General features: G+C 34.8%; 1 protein-coding gene across 1 annotated transcript; it reads left to right on the forward strand.

The window, feature by feature from the left end:
- The first annotated feature begins 1641 nt into the window (after positions 1 to 1641).
- Positions 1642 to 6032, forward strand: LOC144969457 (organic cation/carnitine transporter 2-like). Its single transcript, XM_078908575.1, has 2 exons — positions 1642 to 1880; positions 3729 to 6032. Exons 1-2 carry the CDS (start codon positions 1868 to 1870, stop codon positions 5291 to 5293), a joined length of 1578 nt encoding a protein of 525 aa, XP_078764701.1. The 5' UTR covers positions 1642 to 1867; the 3' UTR covers positions 5294 to 6032.
- The last annotated feature ends 12975 nt before the right edge of the window (positions 6033 to 19007 follow it).

Genomic DNA, 19007 nt, shown 5'->3' on the forward strand with positions numbered 1-19007 from the left:
GCGACTAGTATGGGACAGGGAATGCTGATTTATTTGTCGTAGAGCAAGTTATTTAAAAAATGGCATTTTTCCATAATTTTGGTACCGTCAACGCCCGTGGCCAGGTCAGAACTGAACAATTGGCATCAGTACTAGTAATTGTATTAGTCAGTACTGACCCCCAAATGCCGGTGCCTGTTCGTCAGTACTGACCCGCAGGTGCCAGCGCCTGGGGGTCAGTACTGACGAATAGCCACTCCGTTTTGTAAAAGTCATATTTGGCCATCGCGACAAAATTCACAAAACCGTCATGCAACAAACTACCCTAATATGTTTTGGCTATCTTAATCGTATTAAGTGCTCTGTTGAATGTTTATGTATTCTCAATATTGGTAAAATTTCTACTGGTAATGTATTCCATTCGCGAATGATTTCTCGGGGGAAACTGAATTTATATGCTTCTGTGTTTGCAAATTGTTGTATGAATTTTGATGCTTTGTTTCCACCTGAATTTGATTTTGCTTTTTTGTTTTTTGTTTCTCCCTGCTATATTTTTGTTTGACAATCTTTTTATGTAGTTGGAGATCCGACCCATTGCTGATGGTTTGCTAAGGGATTTGTGAAATATTTTAATGCGGACCTCTTTGCGTCAGTTTTTGAGGGGCCACCAATTGAGACTTTGAGAGGCAGACTGAATTTTTGGGATATCTTCTTTTCTTGTATTTTTATTTCTTGCGTTGTCTGAGACCGTTCATACACTTGTTCAGACCTTTAAACAGTAAGCTGTTTATTCGATATTCTATTAAACAGTTTATTAAATATTGTTTGAGGAGATACCCAAGATCCGTCTTTTTGGCTGCAATTGCAGTGCCAGAGAAAATAAGAAAAGAATTAGATAAACAATAGAAAAGACATCCTCGAGATTTGCTGGTATTTACGTAACTGTAAATACTCGTATTTGTGCCATCACAAAAATTATGCCTCTCCTCCTCATGATATATGTAGAGCATTAGCCTCACCCCTAATCCCACCAAGCAGAATATAATTATACTGAGATTTATCAATTTTAGTTTTATCCATTAGAAAACGTCTGATAAGTTCCCCTTTTGCACAAGCATGCAACCTATTACCAGGTACTGATCCACACCCTAGTCTAATGTAATAATGTGTGTCTTATTAAAGGCTGCAGTGCTGAGGCCACACGTTTGCTTTCATTGTCACTCGAATGATCACTGGACATGTTCAAAGTGGTCTAAGTTTTCATATGTCGAGACATTTTGACATTTTGACAACTTTACCCGGGATCGATCCAACCCCTTCGTGTGTAAAGTGAGTGTTCTATCAACTGAGTTACCATGACTCCCGAGAAAAAAAAAAAAACCCCAGCTGATTCTGCATGAATGTCAGAGCCCAGCGATAGTTTATAAGTTATTAGTACCCAAGACTTTTATTTGACAGATGTTCGGGGATTAATCATACAGTGTCTATAGCCTTTAATAACCACTTTATCTACGCTTTTAACACATGTAATTTGATTGTTGCTTTCATGTTTAGTTTTGTCATTAATATTTCATTGTACTATAAAGTTTTTACATTTAGGATTCATTCGATCATGACCAATTTTCAATTACTAGTTTTCTATGATAGTATTTTTCGATTTTACATTGCCTAATGATATATATTTTTCCTTTCATTCAAAGTTGTGTAAAACTGTCTGTGAATGATACAATGCAAGCTATACGAGAATCTGTAGTTATAAACTATTGTATTAAGCCTTCAGTAAGATAAGATAAGTAATGTTTGATTTACAAAAAAATACTTCGCAATAATTTCAGATTGGAATTGAAGATTGCTCAGAATAAGGAAAAAAAACAAACAAATTCTCATCATGGAAAATAAAGGTAGGTCCTATAGTTTTGTTTTGTTTTGTTTTATTTTTTTGGTGAATATTGGCAATCTCCTTTAATATGTGTTCCATTGTTATAATCTTATATTATGTTTGGGACACATGCCGCAGAACACGGAATTTAAAGTGTAAATATTTAATGAATTAAAATAAGATTTGAAATGAATTCTGATTTAAATAATAGGTTACAAAAAGACCACCTCCTCCAATAATAATAATATTAATGCTACTACTACTAGTACTACTACTACTACTACTACTACTACTACTACTACTACTACTACTACTACTACTACTACTACTACTACTACTACTACTACTATACTACTACTACTACTACTACTACTACTACTACTACTACTACTACTACTATACTACTACGACTACTACTACTACTACTACTACTACTACTACTACTACTACTACTACTACTACCACTAATAATAATAATAATAATAATAATAATAATAATGATGATGATAATAATAATAATAATAATAATAATAATAATAATACTAATAATAATAATAATAATAATAATAATAATAATAATAATAATAATAATAATAATAATAATAATAATGATGATGATGATGATGAGGATGATGATGGTGATGAGGATGATGATGATGATTTTGATAATGTTGTTGTTGATGGTGATGATGATGATGGTGATAATAATAATAATAATAATAATAATAATAATAATAATAATAATAATAATAATAATAATAATAATAATAATGATGATGATGATGGTGATAATGATGATGATGATGATGATGATGATGATGATGATGATGATGATGATGATGATGATGATGATGGTGATGAGGATGATGATGATGATTTTGATAATGTTGTTGTTGATGGTGATGATGATGATGGTGATAATAATAATAATAATAATAATAATAATAATAATAATAATAATAATAATATGATAATAATAATAATAATAATAATAATAATAATAATAATAATAATAATAATAGAAATAATAAATAATAGTAAAATAATATTAATACAAGTAATGATAATAATAGCAATAATAATAATACTAAAAATACTACTACTACTACTACTACTACTACTACTACTACTACTACTACTACTACTACTACTACTACTACTACTACTACTACTACTACTACTACTACTACTACTACTACTACTACTACTACTACTACTACTACTACTACTACTACTACAACTACAACAACAACAACAACAACAACAACTACTACTACTACTACTATACTACTACTACTACTACTACTACTATCTACTACTACTACTACCACCACTACTACTACTACTACTATCTATTTATCTATCAGTAATCAATATATCTATCCATCTGTTTATCGAACGATACATCAATCAATCTATCTTTCTCTCCCTCTTCCATTTTTCTTATTCTCACTCTCTAACCCCCCCCCCCCTTCTCTTTCTCTCTCTCTTCTCTCTCTCTCTCTCTCTCTCTCTCTCTCTCTCTCTCTCTCTCTCTCTCTCTCTCTCTGGTCAAAAGGCGTATATAGCCTTTTCTTCATTTCTGCTAAATATTGACGATCCCAATTTTGCACATATCGTTTTGCTGCCACGATCTGAGTCATCTGAAATTTGGTTGCCATTTATCGCATTTTTCTCTAATTTAGTTTTAATCAATATCGGGTTATTGACCTCATTAACATCACCTAATACTGATAGGACAGATCTATTGCAGATTTCTCTCATGCTTAAAATACCACAAATCAGATAGATCCCCATCAATGTTTTTCTATGGGATAGCCCACTTTTCAATTTTACAGAAAATAATAATAATCTATTCTTTCTTCTCTAGACGTTAACTTCGAAACGCTTCTAGAGGACTTGGGTGGATGCGGCCTTTTTCAGAGCCTCGTTGTTATAGCGCTAAGTTGTGTTGCGATTGTAGTAAGTAGTGCTACATATTTCATGGCATATGGGCTCTACAACCCTGGCTGGAAATGTTTGGACAACTTAACTGAATTTGTCAACAGCTCAACTGGTATAACTGATGTAAATAATACTTTTGAGTATTATACAGGTTTGTGCAAAGACTTTGATTCGTGTGAAAATGTAGAGTTTAATCCAGAGGTGTCAACGATAGTCACTGAATGGGGACTTATCTGTGGGAAATCTCTGATTCCTCGACTAATGATTTCCATGAAGACAATTGGAACAATGGTCACTTCTCCAATTGCTGGATTCATTGCTGATAAATATGGGAGGAAAAGAACCATGCAAGTTGTTGTATTTCTCCAAATTATTATCCATGTAGTTACAATATTTTCAAATTCATGGCAAATGTTTATGATTGCAAGCGTTTTGATTGGTATGACTACACATTCTATATCTTTGTCAAGAGTTGTCATGACTGAATTTGTTGTTCCAAACAAGAGAATTTGGGTGGTGAGTTTTCCTATGTGGTGTGTTGCAACCACGGGTATTGCACTTGTTGCTATGTTAACAAAAAGTTGGAGATCGTTACGTATATATATCTCAGCTTTAGCAATTATCGCTTTCCTTCTTTTGTTCTGGATTCCAAAAAGTATGAGATGGCTTTCCCTTAAAGGCAAAGACCAAGAAATTAAGGACGTCGTTGGAAAAATTGCAAAATATAACAGAACTGAAATACCACAGGATGAGTTTATTAAAAAACTTGTAGAAAACGATTTAAATCTAAAAAATCAATCCTCATCTTATAAAGAACTTCTGACCCTTTTTAAAACAGGTTACGGGATTCAAACTCTTGTAATTTCCGCAACACTCTTTACAGAGGAATTGGTGTATTTTGCTATTGCTTACGGTGTCTCAGCTCTGCCGGGTAATGTCTTTGAAAATATGATTATTTTGACATTGTCAGAGTTACCCGCTAATCTACTCGCTGTTTATTTTGGAAATTCGATTGGAAGGAAAAAATCACTGTTCATCTTTCTACTTATAGAAACGCTGATTCTTTTTGGGGTATCGGCATTTGATGGCTTTGGAAAGGGGGACCTGAAAATATATGGTATACTGGTTCTAGTGATTTTGGCAAAACTATTTCTTAACGTTATATATTTCGTCTTTTTAACATCATCGTTAGAAATATACCCAACTGCCATTAGAACCACTTTGATAGGAGTACTTAGCGTGGTGGCTGCAATTGGTCAACTGATATCTCCCTTCGTCATTCCTTATGACCCAGACTCATTGTACATCAACTATTTGGCCATGGGCGGGTTAACTATCATTTGCAGTTTCCTGGCGTGTCTACTACCCGAAACTAAGGGGAAGAAATTAGAAAACACATTTAGTAAGAAAACGTTACATGCACAACATGAAACAACAGGACCACATCATGATGCTGAAGTAACTTTCTTAAATGGTGCTGTTGTAACTTAACCTAATATTATTTGGTATAAGGGCCATTTTTATAAGGCAAGCAATGCCTGCATTCCTTCCAAATCACAACAGGAATGTCATGATTTATCTGTTTACAGCTACTAACTTGCATGGCGCAATGTATAAATGAATAATAATAATAATAATAATAATAATAGTAATAATAATAATAATAATAATAATAATAATAATAATAATAATAATAATAATAATAACAATAATAATAATACACATTTATATAGCGCTCATTCTCGTGTAAAACACAAGCTCTGGGCACTTTACAATATAAATTATAATTTTGAGTGTGAAAAAAAAATAATTCATAGCCAAATCAAGGATTCATAGTGTCAATAAAAACAAATACAGTAAATATGTGTCTTGAGATTCTTTTTAAAGGCAGGTAAAGACTTACACTCCCTCAGACCACGTAGTAGTTCATTCCAAATCTTGGGGCCGAAACAAGCAAACGATCTATCACCAAATTTTGTTCTTGATCTTTTTTCCGAACTTTTCGTTTGGTCATTACATGATCTTAAAGTGTAATTTTCAAATTTACACATGACCACGTGATCTGTGAGAGTAATTGTGTAATAGAAGCCTGAGGCAAGTTGACAAGCAGGGAGTTACAACAATCTAGTTTTGAAAAAATGAGGGAGACAACCAGTGTTTTACATGTTCCAATTGTAATATACTGATGGATCGAACTGATTTTCCTCAATTGAAAGAATAAAGATTTACAGAGAGCAGAAATGTTAGCTGACATTCTCATTTCTGAATCAAAATACACCCCAAATTTTTCACAGTCTTTGAAACTTTGATCTTTTCACCCCAAATCAACACCTCAAGACCATCATTCACCTTCAACTGCCCTCTATTTCCCACAATCATCACTTCTGTTTTTGACTCATTCATTTTCAACTTGTTTGCATCCATCCACTCTTTTACATCCGTCACACATTCTTCCACACGTTTCACAATATTTTCGAGATTTTTAGTTTTATCAGTAGCATAAAGTTGCGTATCATCTGCATAGAGATGATAGCGCAGCCCATGACCAGTGATGACATTAGATAATGGAGAAGTATACAAAACCAAAAAGAATTGGACCCAAAACAGAGCCTTGTATGTTGACGAGAAAGTTTATCTAAAATCATAACTTGTTGCTTTCTGCCATCTAAATAAGATTCAAACAAATAGATTTTTTACAATTTGAAAATTTTACAAAACAAAAACTTCAGTACATGAGCGATAGATTTAAGAATTTTCACAGCATTCTAAATCATATCCAAAGACTAAATACGTCTTTAGATATCATTATAATTATCAGGGGTGAGAATGGCAGGTCACAAAAAAGGACGAAATTTTTCAGCGCGTAGACCATGACCCACCCATGGGACTCACTGCTGTTTATTTCTTCATAAAATCGGATCACTTAGTTATACTGCTGGAACCCAGCAAGTGACTGACAACAGCAGCTGCATGCTGTAAAATTGGCTACCTGGACGGGGATTCCCCTTTTTGAGGGTTAAGACGCAAAGTATTGCATTTTCATGATGTAATATAACACCATATCTAGATGACCACTTACATTACAATAATATTAACTTACGGAACAGATAGTACTACTTTCACTTGTTATGTTGGTTCTTTTTTCGTTTTATTGTGATTATTCTGATAGGTTTTATAAGCAATTTAAAATCCCTACTATTTTAAAATATTTTTGTTGTTGTGCGGACAATAAAAAATTCAAATCTTTAAAATCAGACGTTGGATTCCGAAACAAATTAATGCTTTGTCCAGTCTTAATATTATTACAAAAAGTAAAACATTCATTTTCTGATTCAACACATTTTAACTTCGTTTTTAATGGTCATAAATGTAATGGGCTGGACATCAAGTATGTTCTCTTCATTTGTATTTTTTATTGTATTTAAAAGATATGGAGATAAGTGGATTAAACAATTTAACACACTCCTAAAGAACATATAAAGCAATATATATTGTGTGTAGGTTTTACTTGACTATTCCAAATAGAAACAAAACCACCATCATTACACCAAACAACAACACCATCACAGTGGCGTAGTAGATAATACAAGCAATGAATATGGTAGAAAAAGGCATTCCTCTCTCTCTCTCTCTCTCTCTCTCTCTCTCTCTCTCTCACTCACTCACTCTCTCTTTCTTTATTTTTCTCTCACACACACACACACACATGCATACATACACACATACATCCTACATATACACACATACAAACGTAAAAGACAGGCTAAGAGAAATGCATCACATTCACACTACACCTAATTCATATCACTGACAACAACGATATAACAACAGTTAGTACAGCAGATAGTATTCCACAAAGGCAAGTTTGACTGGGTAAAATAAGAGGGGGAGTGGGTAGTACTCAAACATAGCCAAGATAGAGAAAATAATAGTGGCACCTCCTAGGAATTAACAGAATTCAGACATTACTCTCAATATAATGTACAAGTAGTGCAGCTGGTGAATAAAACCTTCCCACACCAATCAACAGAGACATGACTGAAACAAACCCATTCATTTCATATTTCTTAAATCAGTAACAGATGTGTCTTTAAGAACTATTATTGTAGGGCTACTTGCAGAGAGAGAGAGAGAGAGAGAGAGAGAGAGAGAGAGAGAGAGAGAGAGAGAGAGAGAGAGTGTGTGTTTGTATATATATATATATATATATATATATATATATATATATATATATATATATATATATATATACGTTCCTGTACTACAATAAGTATGACTTCTTCACTCCTTTACCATATTCGTGGGAACTTTTAATGATAAAACTATAGAATTGGTGTAGTAAAGTGTTCCATGGTCAGTGGGGAGTCCAGGAAATGATTACGACATTGTTTACATTGTGTAACTGGTCCAAATTCATCACCCACGATAGCCTAGACATCTCATGGACTGCTAGATATTCCCAGTGAAATTTGATACCCCACCCCTACACTTGTTACATATTTGTTGAACTGAATTAACATTAGTGCAACAGAAAGTAGACGGTTTGTACTATGTACTATTGTGAATAATAATAAATTGCAACGTCTGATTGTTGTTGTATGGATTCCAGAAACATTTGATTTAAACGATAAATGTAGTGAAAATGTGAGTCTACTTTGCTGTCTTCCTGAGAAAGAAATATACTGATGATATCTATGATATTTAGTCCACTGTGTGAGGGGGATTTCAATCTATAACATGAGTGATATAGATTTACATTTAAGATAATTGTGGCTTGGCTATGCCATTATTTATCAGACCAATTAGACTGCTCGCTTCACCGACTGCAGGCACGTGCCATACCAGAGCGCAGGTAAAGAGAAGGAGAGTAGTGACCTCTTGACCTAGCATCTCAACTAAGTGATCCGCTGGTAAACCACTGTGGACTATAAATTTGAATTTAATTAAAATTTACTGACATGGAATCCAAAATTTATCTCGCAGCAATTTCTGACACCACTCAAAGGAATTTGAAAAGTTGAAAGAGAAATTACAATATATAAAATCTTATCTAATTAGAGAAATAGTACCATGTGATCATACAATGTCAACAGCCACCACCCAACCCCTATTTTTCATTTTAATAAAATACTCATACGATTTGTTGGATGATGTGGTGGTGGTAATAGTATGTACTAGTGGTAGAGATGATGGTGTGGTGGTAGTTGTAGTATTTATGATAGGTAGATGCTGTGGTGGTGGTTTTAATACTGGTGATTGCAGGGATGATGATGTGGTGGTAGTTGTAGTAGTAGACAGAAGATTCTCAGCCCTGAATTATAGTAGCGCGTCTTCGTTGTTAACAAACTATTCAGATCTAGTTGGCTGCCATCTTGTTTTTGTTAGGATTAGGAATAAAGTTCCCCAGCAATATTATGCACAAACTAGTGCATTTCAACCTCTATTTAACGTGAAGTCTCGAGAGACTAATTTTAGTTGCAATGAACGATATTCATTGATACATCATGTCAACACAGCTGTTTGCGATCGCTGACCATCTGATCTCAATCGGCAGCAGCCTCTTATGGTTCTCACACTACTATGTTATGACGATCGACCCAATCAGCAAAGTCCAGTCCGCACTCGTGCACGGTCGAGAATCCGCCCAGTAGCATCGTCAGAACACACCGTTCAACTAGATGCTCTGCCGTTTCGGGTTCTTGCCCACATCGGGTACATGTGGGACAGGTGGAAAGTCCCCACTGATGAAGCGCACTTGCTGTTAGGCAGCTCCTCGACCGAAGCCGATTCGCAGCCACCCAGTGTCTCCTCTTACGGCGAACTGAGGATGGCGTGGGGAATGGACTGGCGAACTGAGGATGGAGTGATGAGTGGACTGGCGAACTGAGGATGGCGTGGGGAGTGGATAACAAGTGACAACTTTGTTGTTTGTTTGACAATCTGACACATACGCACATCTATACCATCACTGTTAGTTATTCTTTGACGTTGACACGAAACAGAATACTGTACAATTTAACACGTTGATTTATTCTCCGAGGCCTAATATGTGATCCATCACGTCAAACTGGTATTGTGTCGAAATCAAGCGGATACCAAAAAGTAAATTTAAAGTGAAAATTATCAGAAAAATAAAATAGTTTACGCATTTGAATCAATAAAACACATAAACTTCAGATCTTCAGGTCTTCACGTCATTTTTTTGCAAAAGTCATATTTGGCCATCGCGACAAAATTCACAAAACCGTCATGAAAAAAACTAACCTAATATGTTTTGGCTATCTTAATCGTATTAAGTGCTCTGTTAAGTGTTTATGTATTCTCAATATTGGTAAAATTTCTATTGGTAATGCATTCCATTCGTGAATGATCCCATTTTTTTGCAAAAGTCATATTTGGCCATCGCGACAAAATTCACAAAACCGTCATGAAAAAAACTAACCTAATATGTTTTGGCTATCTTAATCGTATTAAGTGCTCTGTTAAGTGTTTATGTATTCTCAATATTGGTAAAATTTCTATTGGTAATGCATTCCATTCGTGAATGATCCTCGGGGGAAAACTGAAAAATGTCAAGTCAAGAGTTCTCTGGCCGCACGATATAAGGGTTTTCTTTGTTTGTTTTTGTCATCACAAGACATTTCGAAGGATGGAATTTCATGTGTCATGTATTTGATCATGTTTACGTGGAGTCCTTATATGTCCGAAGCGCATATGCATCTCTTCTGTCTTCATTTTTTCTAAACACTAGGCTATATCAAATTGAGAAATTAAGGAGCAGGCACAGGTGTAAGATAGAGATCTCTAGTTCTAGTGTGTATGAAACGATGTCAGACAAAACAAGAAAGAAAAATACAAGAAAATAACCATCCCAAAAAATCAGTCTTGCCTCAGTCGAGGAAGACTGAATTTTTGGGATATCTTTTTTTCTTGTATTTTTCTTTCTTGCGTTATCTGAGACCGTTTCATACACTTGTTCATATCTTTAAACACTAAGCGGTTTATTAAATATTTTATTAAACAGTTTATTAAATATTGTTTGAGGAGATACCCAAGATCCGTGTTTTTGGCTGCAATTGCAGTGCCAGTGAAAGTAAGAAAAGAATTAGATAAATATTAGAAAAGACATCCTCGAGATTTTCTGGTATTTACGTAACTGTAAATATTTGTGCCATCACAAAAATTATGCCTCTCCTCCTCATGATATAGGTAAAGCACTAACAGCACCCCTAATCCCACCAAGCAGAATATAATTATACTGAGCTTTATCAATTTTACGAGTAGTTTTATCTATCATTTAAATATCAACGCATCACCTTTTTAGAAAGCATGTAGAAATTAAATGTGATGTTTTAGCTCACATGATTGAAATTTGACTAATAGTATAAAGTCAAAATTTACTTTTAAACGCAATTGCAGTATATTACATATCTGATTAAGTTTCATATAGAGTTCTTAAAAAGTTGGTATTGCTTGTGACCTTTGATGTCATCAAACACAGCACGATACTAAGACTCGACACGAAACTTTAAAGCTCATATTTAATGGTTATAAAATGTTTTATTATGAGAAAAAAGCATAGATTTTCCTTCTGAACTCAAATCTTGGAGTAAATGTATTCCGTTTTGCTGATATTGAGGTTTATTGGTTTTGGTGTCATTTGTCACAAGCAACACGGCATGCGTGAACACGTGGAAGTTTGTTTCGTTAAATGGCGATTCGCAATTTTGATCCACCCTTCTTACCATCCTTTGAAGTGCAGCACTTTCAGTTGCCTTTCCAGCGTGGCTCCATGCAGAAAAGGTAAGTTGAACTTTGGTGTCATCGCTATTTTACATTGTCACATGCAACACTTGATATTGGATATTACAAAGTGCCACCAACAAATTATGTTTTCATCTGTTATTCTATTTACAAATCATACCACCATTTAAACCCCTACCCATCCTGCCCAACAAACAACAAAGATCTTTTGATTTATTTATTTTAAAGAAAAAGAAAAAGCTTAACGAACAAAAACAAACAAACAAACAAACAAAAAACAACAAAACTATAAAAAAAAATAACATTGAGCATTTATATAGCGCAATATCCAGTAAACGCGGTTAGGGCACTTTGCAAAGTGTCCCTGGCCAGCAGCAATAACTAACAAGTAGGGCGGAACATGGTGCCTGTAAAGAGATATTATTATTTTCTTAACAGAGACAGTGCTGTTAACGGCCTGATACTCATTTTACACCTGGGTACGGCTAGATAATGTGGTTTAAGAGTCTTTTCCAATGACTCAGTTATGCGCCGCTCAGAGCGAGACTCGATCCCAAGACACCTTCTAATGAGGGAGAGTGTTATACCCCAAGACCACATAGTTGCACTATTTTGATTATTGATGAAGTTGGATTTTTTAAAATGCCATTACACTCCAAGGGTTTATCTAGGCCTATTGCTCCGATTCCAAATCCAAGTCCAAAACAAAGGGTAAAATGTTTCCTCTTCAAAGAGAAAGAATGATGGTGGAGATGACAAAACGGAAAGCTTCGTCAGAGAGGCCATATCCAGCATAAGATCGATCGAATGAAATTAGAGAGACAACCGATAGTAAATGGAACCTCCAAGACATCAGTATCAAACATTCTAAAGCCGACCTTGATTATAGTTTTGACTTTGGTTCAAAGAGATCGGCTACACCACATAACATCTTTACTGATGAGGCGGACATTTAAAGGTATTAAAGGTATATAACACTTTTTATTCACTCGGAATTTAAAAAAAACCTCAAAAACGATAGTTATCTAAATGTTTTGTGTGTAGTGGGAAAACTGTTGGTATGTACGAGACGAATCTAAAATTGATAATATCAATAAATAATCAAGGACGATTTGTTCTAATTGTTATGCAAATATTTTTTATTCCGTTCTGAGTTTTTTTAAAAATTGAGAATGATAAATCTCGTAAGTGAAACAATTCTGAATGTTAATCAAATATGTATTAAATCTAATTTTCTAATTATCTGATTTATTGCATAATCTTATATTTGGTATATTATAACATAATAAATTTATTGGATGGAATGCTTCGTTCTTGTTTATAGACCAGACTCCAAAATACAAGCACAAGCTGACCAGAATAATCGACCTCGGCAAACCTGCCTCATCACAATACACGAACAACTATCGGACACCATTTGGTCAAACTTTTCATAGAAAATTGTTGATCAAGGCATTGCCAATATATTTCCATGAATAATAAGTTATGAAGACATCATTTTTACAGGTTTAGCTTTGTTTGTTTGTTTCGCTTTGTTTTGTCTTGTTTTATGCTTACCAGACCATTGGTTATAGCTAAACAAATCGTAACAGTACATTTCTTTTTCATTCTGGTAACTAATTTTAAAGACGTGATATTAGGTATTTGCATATTCATTAAAAGTGCAGAAAGAATACCAACAGAAATGGACAAAGGCATTCAATAATAGACCTAACGATAGAGAAGTTGTGGAGACACTACAGGTCATTTCAAACACGAACCATTTGGATACAACAGATGACCAAATTGTGAACGTGACTGCTCGGCTAATTACACGTAACAAAATTAGTGCCAAACAAAAAATACAGACTGGAATGTTATGTTAGAAGAAAATATGATTCATCAAAGAAATATGTTGAAAAGGAAGCGAAGCTATTGAAAGAAAGATGTTGCAAGGGAAGAGGAACGAGTTGTATCGAAGTAACAGAGGAAGACAGACAGCATTATTTTCAAGCCAAGAAAAGACAATTGCGATGAATGCGTCAAACACGAAGGTGCAAATGTCGATGAAATGGCATGGAATCCTCATCGTGAATAATGGACGGCAGCAGCTTCTAATGGTTGTGGCAAAAATAAAAGGTTAAAGCTGAAAGAGGAGAGTTTATTAATCTTATATAGATCTACAGGCTGATTTATCATCTCCATCGATCCAAGCCTCTGCTGTTTACTACATGACCAAATTGATGAGGCAGGTCTGACCGCCAACGAGTTGTCTCTATAACTACTTATGCGCAAAATTAACAGCTGGTACTTACACCAAAATAATAATCTCCAACGATGGTATAGAAACGGGATGTCAAGAATGTTGAGTTTATTTATATGGAAGCAAGGCGTCGCAGTTGTACAAAAGTATTTATTTAGAGAAAGGACATATTCAGATGGTATGCGACTCAATAAATGCAGCAATTGAACGAAAGTTGACATTTTCACTCCATCTAACTACAATACAATTATTTTTTTAAACCTCTCACATGACAGAACACAGCACTCCATACAAGCTACAGTACATTACTTGACATACAAATGCTTCCTGTCATTTGATGAAGTAACACCTTAACCGCAAACAGGCCAGGAATGATGGTAGCATTCCCAACTTTTACTGACATAAGAGCAGTTAGTTGTGAACCAGATGGAACCATTCTGTTTAAACCGAACCATCAGGACAACTGGAATCTGCTTCCCCGATCAATGAGTGATGGAAGAGCAACTTCTAATGATCACCGATGCAGGTTTACACCAGTCATAGGAAGATCTCCTCAGAGAAATACAACCATCTCCAGCAGATAAAACCAACTTTGCCAAAAGATGCCCATGAATTTTACAATTTGAAACACTGATTGGCACCCCATTAAGATCATTGAACTTGAGTTGTCACTTACCTAGTCTCCATTAGAAATTGATTGGTGTTAAATACAATGAAATATGGATTGTGTCTATAGTTCATGTTGAATATCTGAAAACAAAGATTGAAATTTTTACCAAACAAAAAAAATACCCCCCCCCCCCGCCCCACAAATACACACACGCGCGCACACACACACACACACACACACATATATATATATATATATATGTGTGTGTGTACATCATCATCCATCGTGGCTTGTGCTCTTGAGCACGTTGCCGGTCAGCTGTCTCCATGAATCACGATCCTCTGCGGTGCGCATGAAATCTGTGTTGCTTGTTAAGTCACATTTGGCCATTCTTAGGTTATATAGATAAGCCATTCTTTGTCTTCCTCTAGTTCTCTTTCCTTCGATCATCCCAGATGCTACCAACGTTTCTATGCCGTCTCTTCTCCACCATGTCCCAGAAAGCGTAACTGCCTCTTTCTGATGTTATCGATCAGTATTCTTCCCTTTCTCACATTCTCCAACACTTCCTCGTTCGTACACCTGTCTGTCCATGATACCCTCAACATTCTTCTATACACCCACATCTCAAATGCCTCTAACCTCGTCGTACATTCTTTGTCAAGCGTCCACGTTTCACAACCGTATAAAATGGTACTTATAACATGTTTCTACTACTTTCATTCTGGTCTTCAAGTTTAGGTTGTTGTTTGACACAACTGGTCGCATTTTATGGAACACGTTTTTTGCTAATGCTATTTTTTGTTTTATATCCTCTATGTCACGTGCGTCATGGATGATGATAGTGCCTAAATATTTAAATTTCTTTACTTGTTTGATGGTCTCTCCTTTGCTTGACAAGTGGAAGGTCGCGTTGTTGTCATTCTTTGAGACCACCATGCATTCGGTTTTCTTAATATTTAGTTTCAGGCTCATCTCTTCACTTTTGCACACCACTATATCTAAAATTTTATGCACGTGTTCTGGAGATTAGGCCATCAGAGTACCATCGTCTGCGTATCTTATGCTATTCATATTCTGCCCTCCAACGACGACGCCTTTCATATCTTCAATTTCTTTGAATATTATATCATTATATATGTTAACAAGGTCCGGTGATAAGACGCAACCTTGTCTTATTCTCTTCTCGGTGTTAAAGAAGTCCGATGTTTCATTATCCAGTTTGACACACGCTGTTTGATTCCAATATAAGTTTTTCACAAGTCGAAGGTCTTTACTGTCTATATTGATCTTTTCTTAGATTTTGAATAGCGTATCGTGCTGTACTGAATCAAAAGCTTTGGAATAATCAATGAAGCATAGATAACGTGATTTTTGTTTTTCGATTGACCGTTACATTAATGTTTTCAATGTAAAGATTGCATTTACCGTACCCTTTTCTTTAACAAAACCAAACTGTTCGTCACTTATCTCTAGAGAGATCTTGCTCCTCATTCTTTTCATAAGTAGTCTTAACATAATTTTTCGTGGCCTGGCTCATTATGCTGATTGTTCTGTGTTGGTCACAGTCAATAGTACCTTGTTCTTTGGGTATCGTAATGAATACAGATTGTCTTAAGACATTAGGCAACTCACCCTTTTCATATAAGACATTAAAGGCTTTTGTCAGAATGTCTAGTCCCAGATCGTCGAGGGCGTCAATCAATTCTATTGAGAAGCTATCTTGGCCTACCGCTTTCCCCCTTTTCACCTCTTTACAAGCAGCTTCTACTTCTCGCATAATCTGGGGACCCGTGTTCACAGTAGAGATTTCTTTATCCAAGCTCGTCCCTCTTTTGTCACCCGCGTATAGATTTTTTATGTATACTACCCAACGTTCCAAAATTTCGTTGTTGTCGATAAGTATATTACCGTTTGCGTCTTTAACGATTTTCTTGCCACGGCTGGGCGTTTTCCACTTAGATCTTGTATTGACTGGTAGAATTGTTTATTGTTAGATTGTTTTAGTCTTTCAATTCTGTGACATTCATGTTCAATATAATCTTCCTTTGCTCTCTTACACTCACGTTTTATAATCTTATTAGCTTCTTTATATTCATTGCTGTTGCGCTCTAGTTTTCGTCTTTCATTCATCAGTTTCAAGATCTTGTAATCCATCCACTTTATGTTTTGGTTCGTGGTTTTTCACAGATGGAATAGTTTCTCTTGCAGATTCTGTGATGCAGTTCGATCGGTAATTCCAGTACTCATCTATGTTTATATCTGAGGTCAAGTTTTCACTTTTTTCTTTCACGCATTCTTTGTAATCATTTTTTATTTGATGGATAATTCTCAATAGATCTAATTGCAGTTTTGGTTTCACTTTCTTTTTCTTTATTTGTTTAAGTTTTATTTTTAGCGTGGCCTTGACAATTCTGTGGTCACTATTACAATCTGCGCTTGGAATAGTTGTTGCGTTGCGTACGATATTTCTGAATCAATGTTGGACCAGAATAAAGTCTGTCAGATTTCTATAAAGGCCACCTGGGCTTATCCATGTCCACTTCTTTCTATCGTGGTTTTTAAACCATGTATTGACAATAGTAAGATTTTCCAATCTGCACCAGTCGACAAGTCTTTCCCCTCTCTCATTTTTGGTACCTAGTCCGTGGGGGGCCAACGATATTTTCAACTCTCTCGTTACCAAGCTTTGCATTGAAATCACCAATTATTAAACGAATTTCATCAGATTTACATTGTTTTAATGCTTGTTCCATATCTTGATAGAATGTCTCAATTGTGTTTTCGTCACTATCTGATGTCGGGGCGTATATTTGAATAATATTAACATTAAACAGGTTTCCTTTCAACTTTACTAAAATAACTCTTTCTGAGATTGCAACATGATCTAAATAGCACTTTGATGTTGATTTGTCTAAAAGAATTCCACCTCCCCTTTCATGATATATACATACATATATATATATATATATATTATATATATATATATATATATATATATATATATATACAATATGAATTGTACATACACTGAAAAAACATGAACAAACTAAAATGAAATAACAATTCTATCTTAATCTTTAAAGTTTATTAAAATTTTTAAAAATATTAATTTTCATCTCCTACATCCGTATGATGATGATGATGATGATAATGATGATGATGATGATGATGATGATGATTGCCATGCAATACAAAGTATTAAGAAACGTGTTGCAGCTCTCCTCTATCTCAAAACCCGTTGTTCAAACCTCAGAAGTGACATCGGATGATTGATCGCCGTGAAAACGCCGGGCGCGAAACTCTGATATTGACATCAGAGCTTTGATCAACGGATTCCCGAAAACGCTACTTCAGAGGTTTGATCATCGGACCGTCGATATGCTTTGGTCACATCATTTCCCAACATTTTATTCCAAAAGTTTCTGAACATTTCTGGTAATAAGCATATGCAATATTGTTGTTGTTAATGTACAATCGTTTTTATGAAATAATATATTTGCATACTATGTTGCTTGTGACCGATGACACCAAAAAGCAACCTTTTCTCCAATAGTTGGTAACACTATTGTACTGTGATTGTTGTTGATTGTGTCTTTTTGTTTATAACTTACGGAATAAAGTTTGATACTTATCAAAAATCATTTGGTTATTGCGCTTTTTGTCTCATTTCAGTGTCACCGGTCACAGGTGACACCAGCAACCTATAGGCATTGTTGACGTTATTATGCTGCGTTTGACCGTAATGTTATCTAAAGGGCCTTTTATTCATGAAGTACAGGGTTTTTGCTACATATATAGAAACATAAATGGACTATTGTGTCACTTTTATTTTGAGAAAAAAAATTGGCACCTTTTGACCTAGGCTCATATATATATATATATATATATATATTATATATATATATATATATATATATATATATATATATATATATATATATATATAAAAATTATAAAACAAAAACCATGAAATAATAGTGCTCAACTTTAGTATAAAAGGAGCTATTTATAAACATTTGAAATATAATTAAGATAGTTTGACTTCTACAACGTTGTTATCGAGCGTTGCTCTCATCAGGAAGTGGAAGTGAAAGTAGATTGTTGTGTTTTCGTATTTTTATAGATTCGTGTTTATGGAGGTTCGTAATTACATAAAAGGTGTTTGTTTCTATGTCTGCATGAGGAAGTTAGTTCATTTCTTCTGTTGAGTGTTGCTATGCTCGGTTTAGTGATGATGAAGAATTTTTCTTCCAAGCAGAGGTTGCAAATCTTAGAAGAGGGGGAGTACAACTGTGCTCTGGAGATGATTTTCCATGTGATGCTGTGTTGTATGTTTTTTTCTTTGAGGTTCCAAATGTGTTCGCTTAGTGTAGCAGAATGTCGTTTGTGTATGTTTCTGAAGGAAGATGTATGCAGGCTGTATCTGGTTTTGAATGGACACTCGGTGAGGCCAATGTATATTTCTTTCTATATAAATAGCTCCTTTTATACTAAAGTTGAGCACTATCATTTCATGGTTTTTGTTTTATAATTTATACATTTGCTCCAGTTCTACTGTCCTGTTGAGCACTTTATTTTAACCAGAA

The sequence above is a fragment of the Berghia stephanieae genome, chromosome 3 (genome assembly GCF_034508935.2).
Source record: "Berghia stephanieae isolate SIO BIC M18660-M18661 chromosome 3, UCSD_Bste_1.3, whole genome shotgun sequence".
Lineage (NCBI taxonomy): Eukaryota > Metazoa > Mollusca > Gastropoda > Nudibranchia > Aeolidiidae > Berghia > Berghia stephanieae.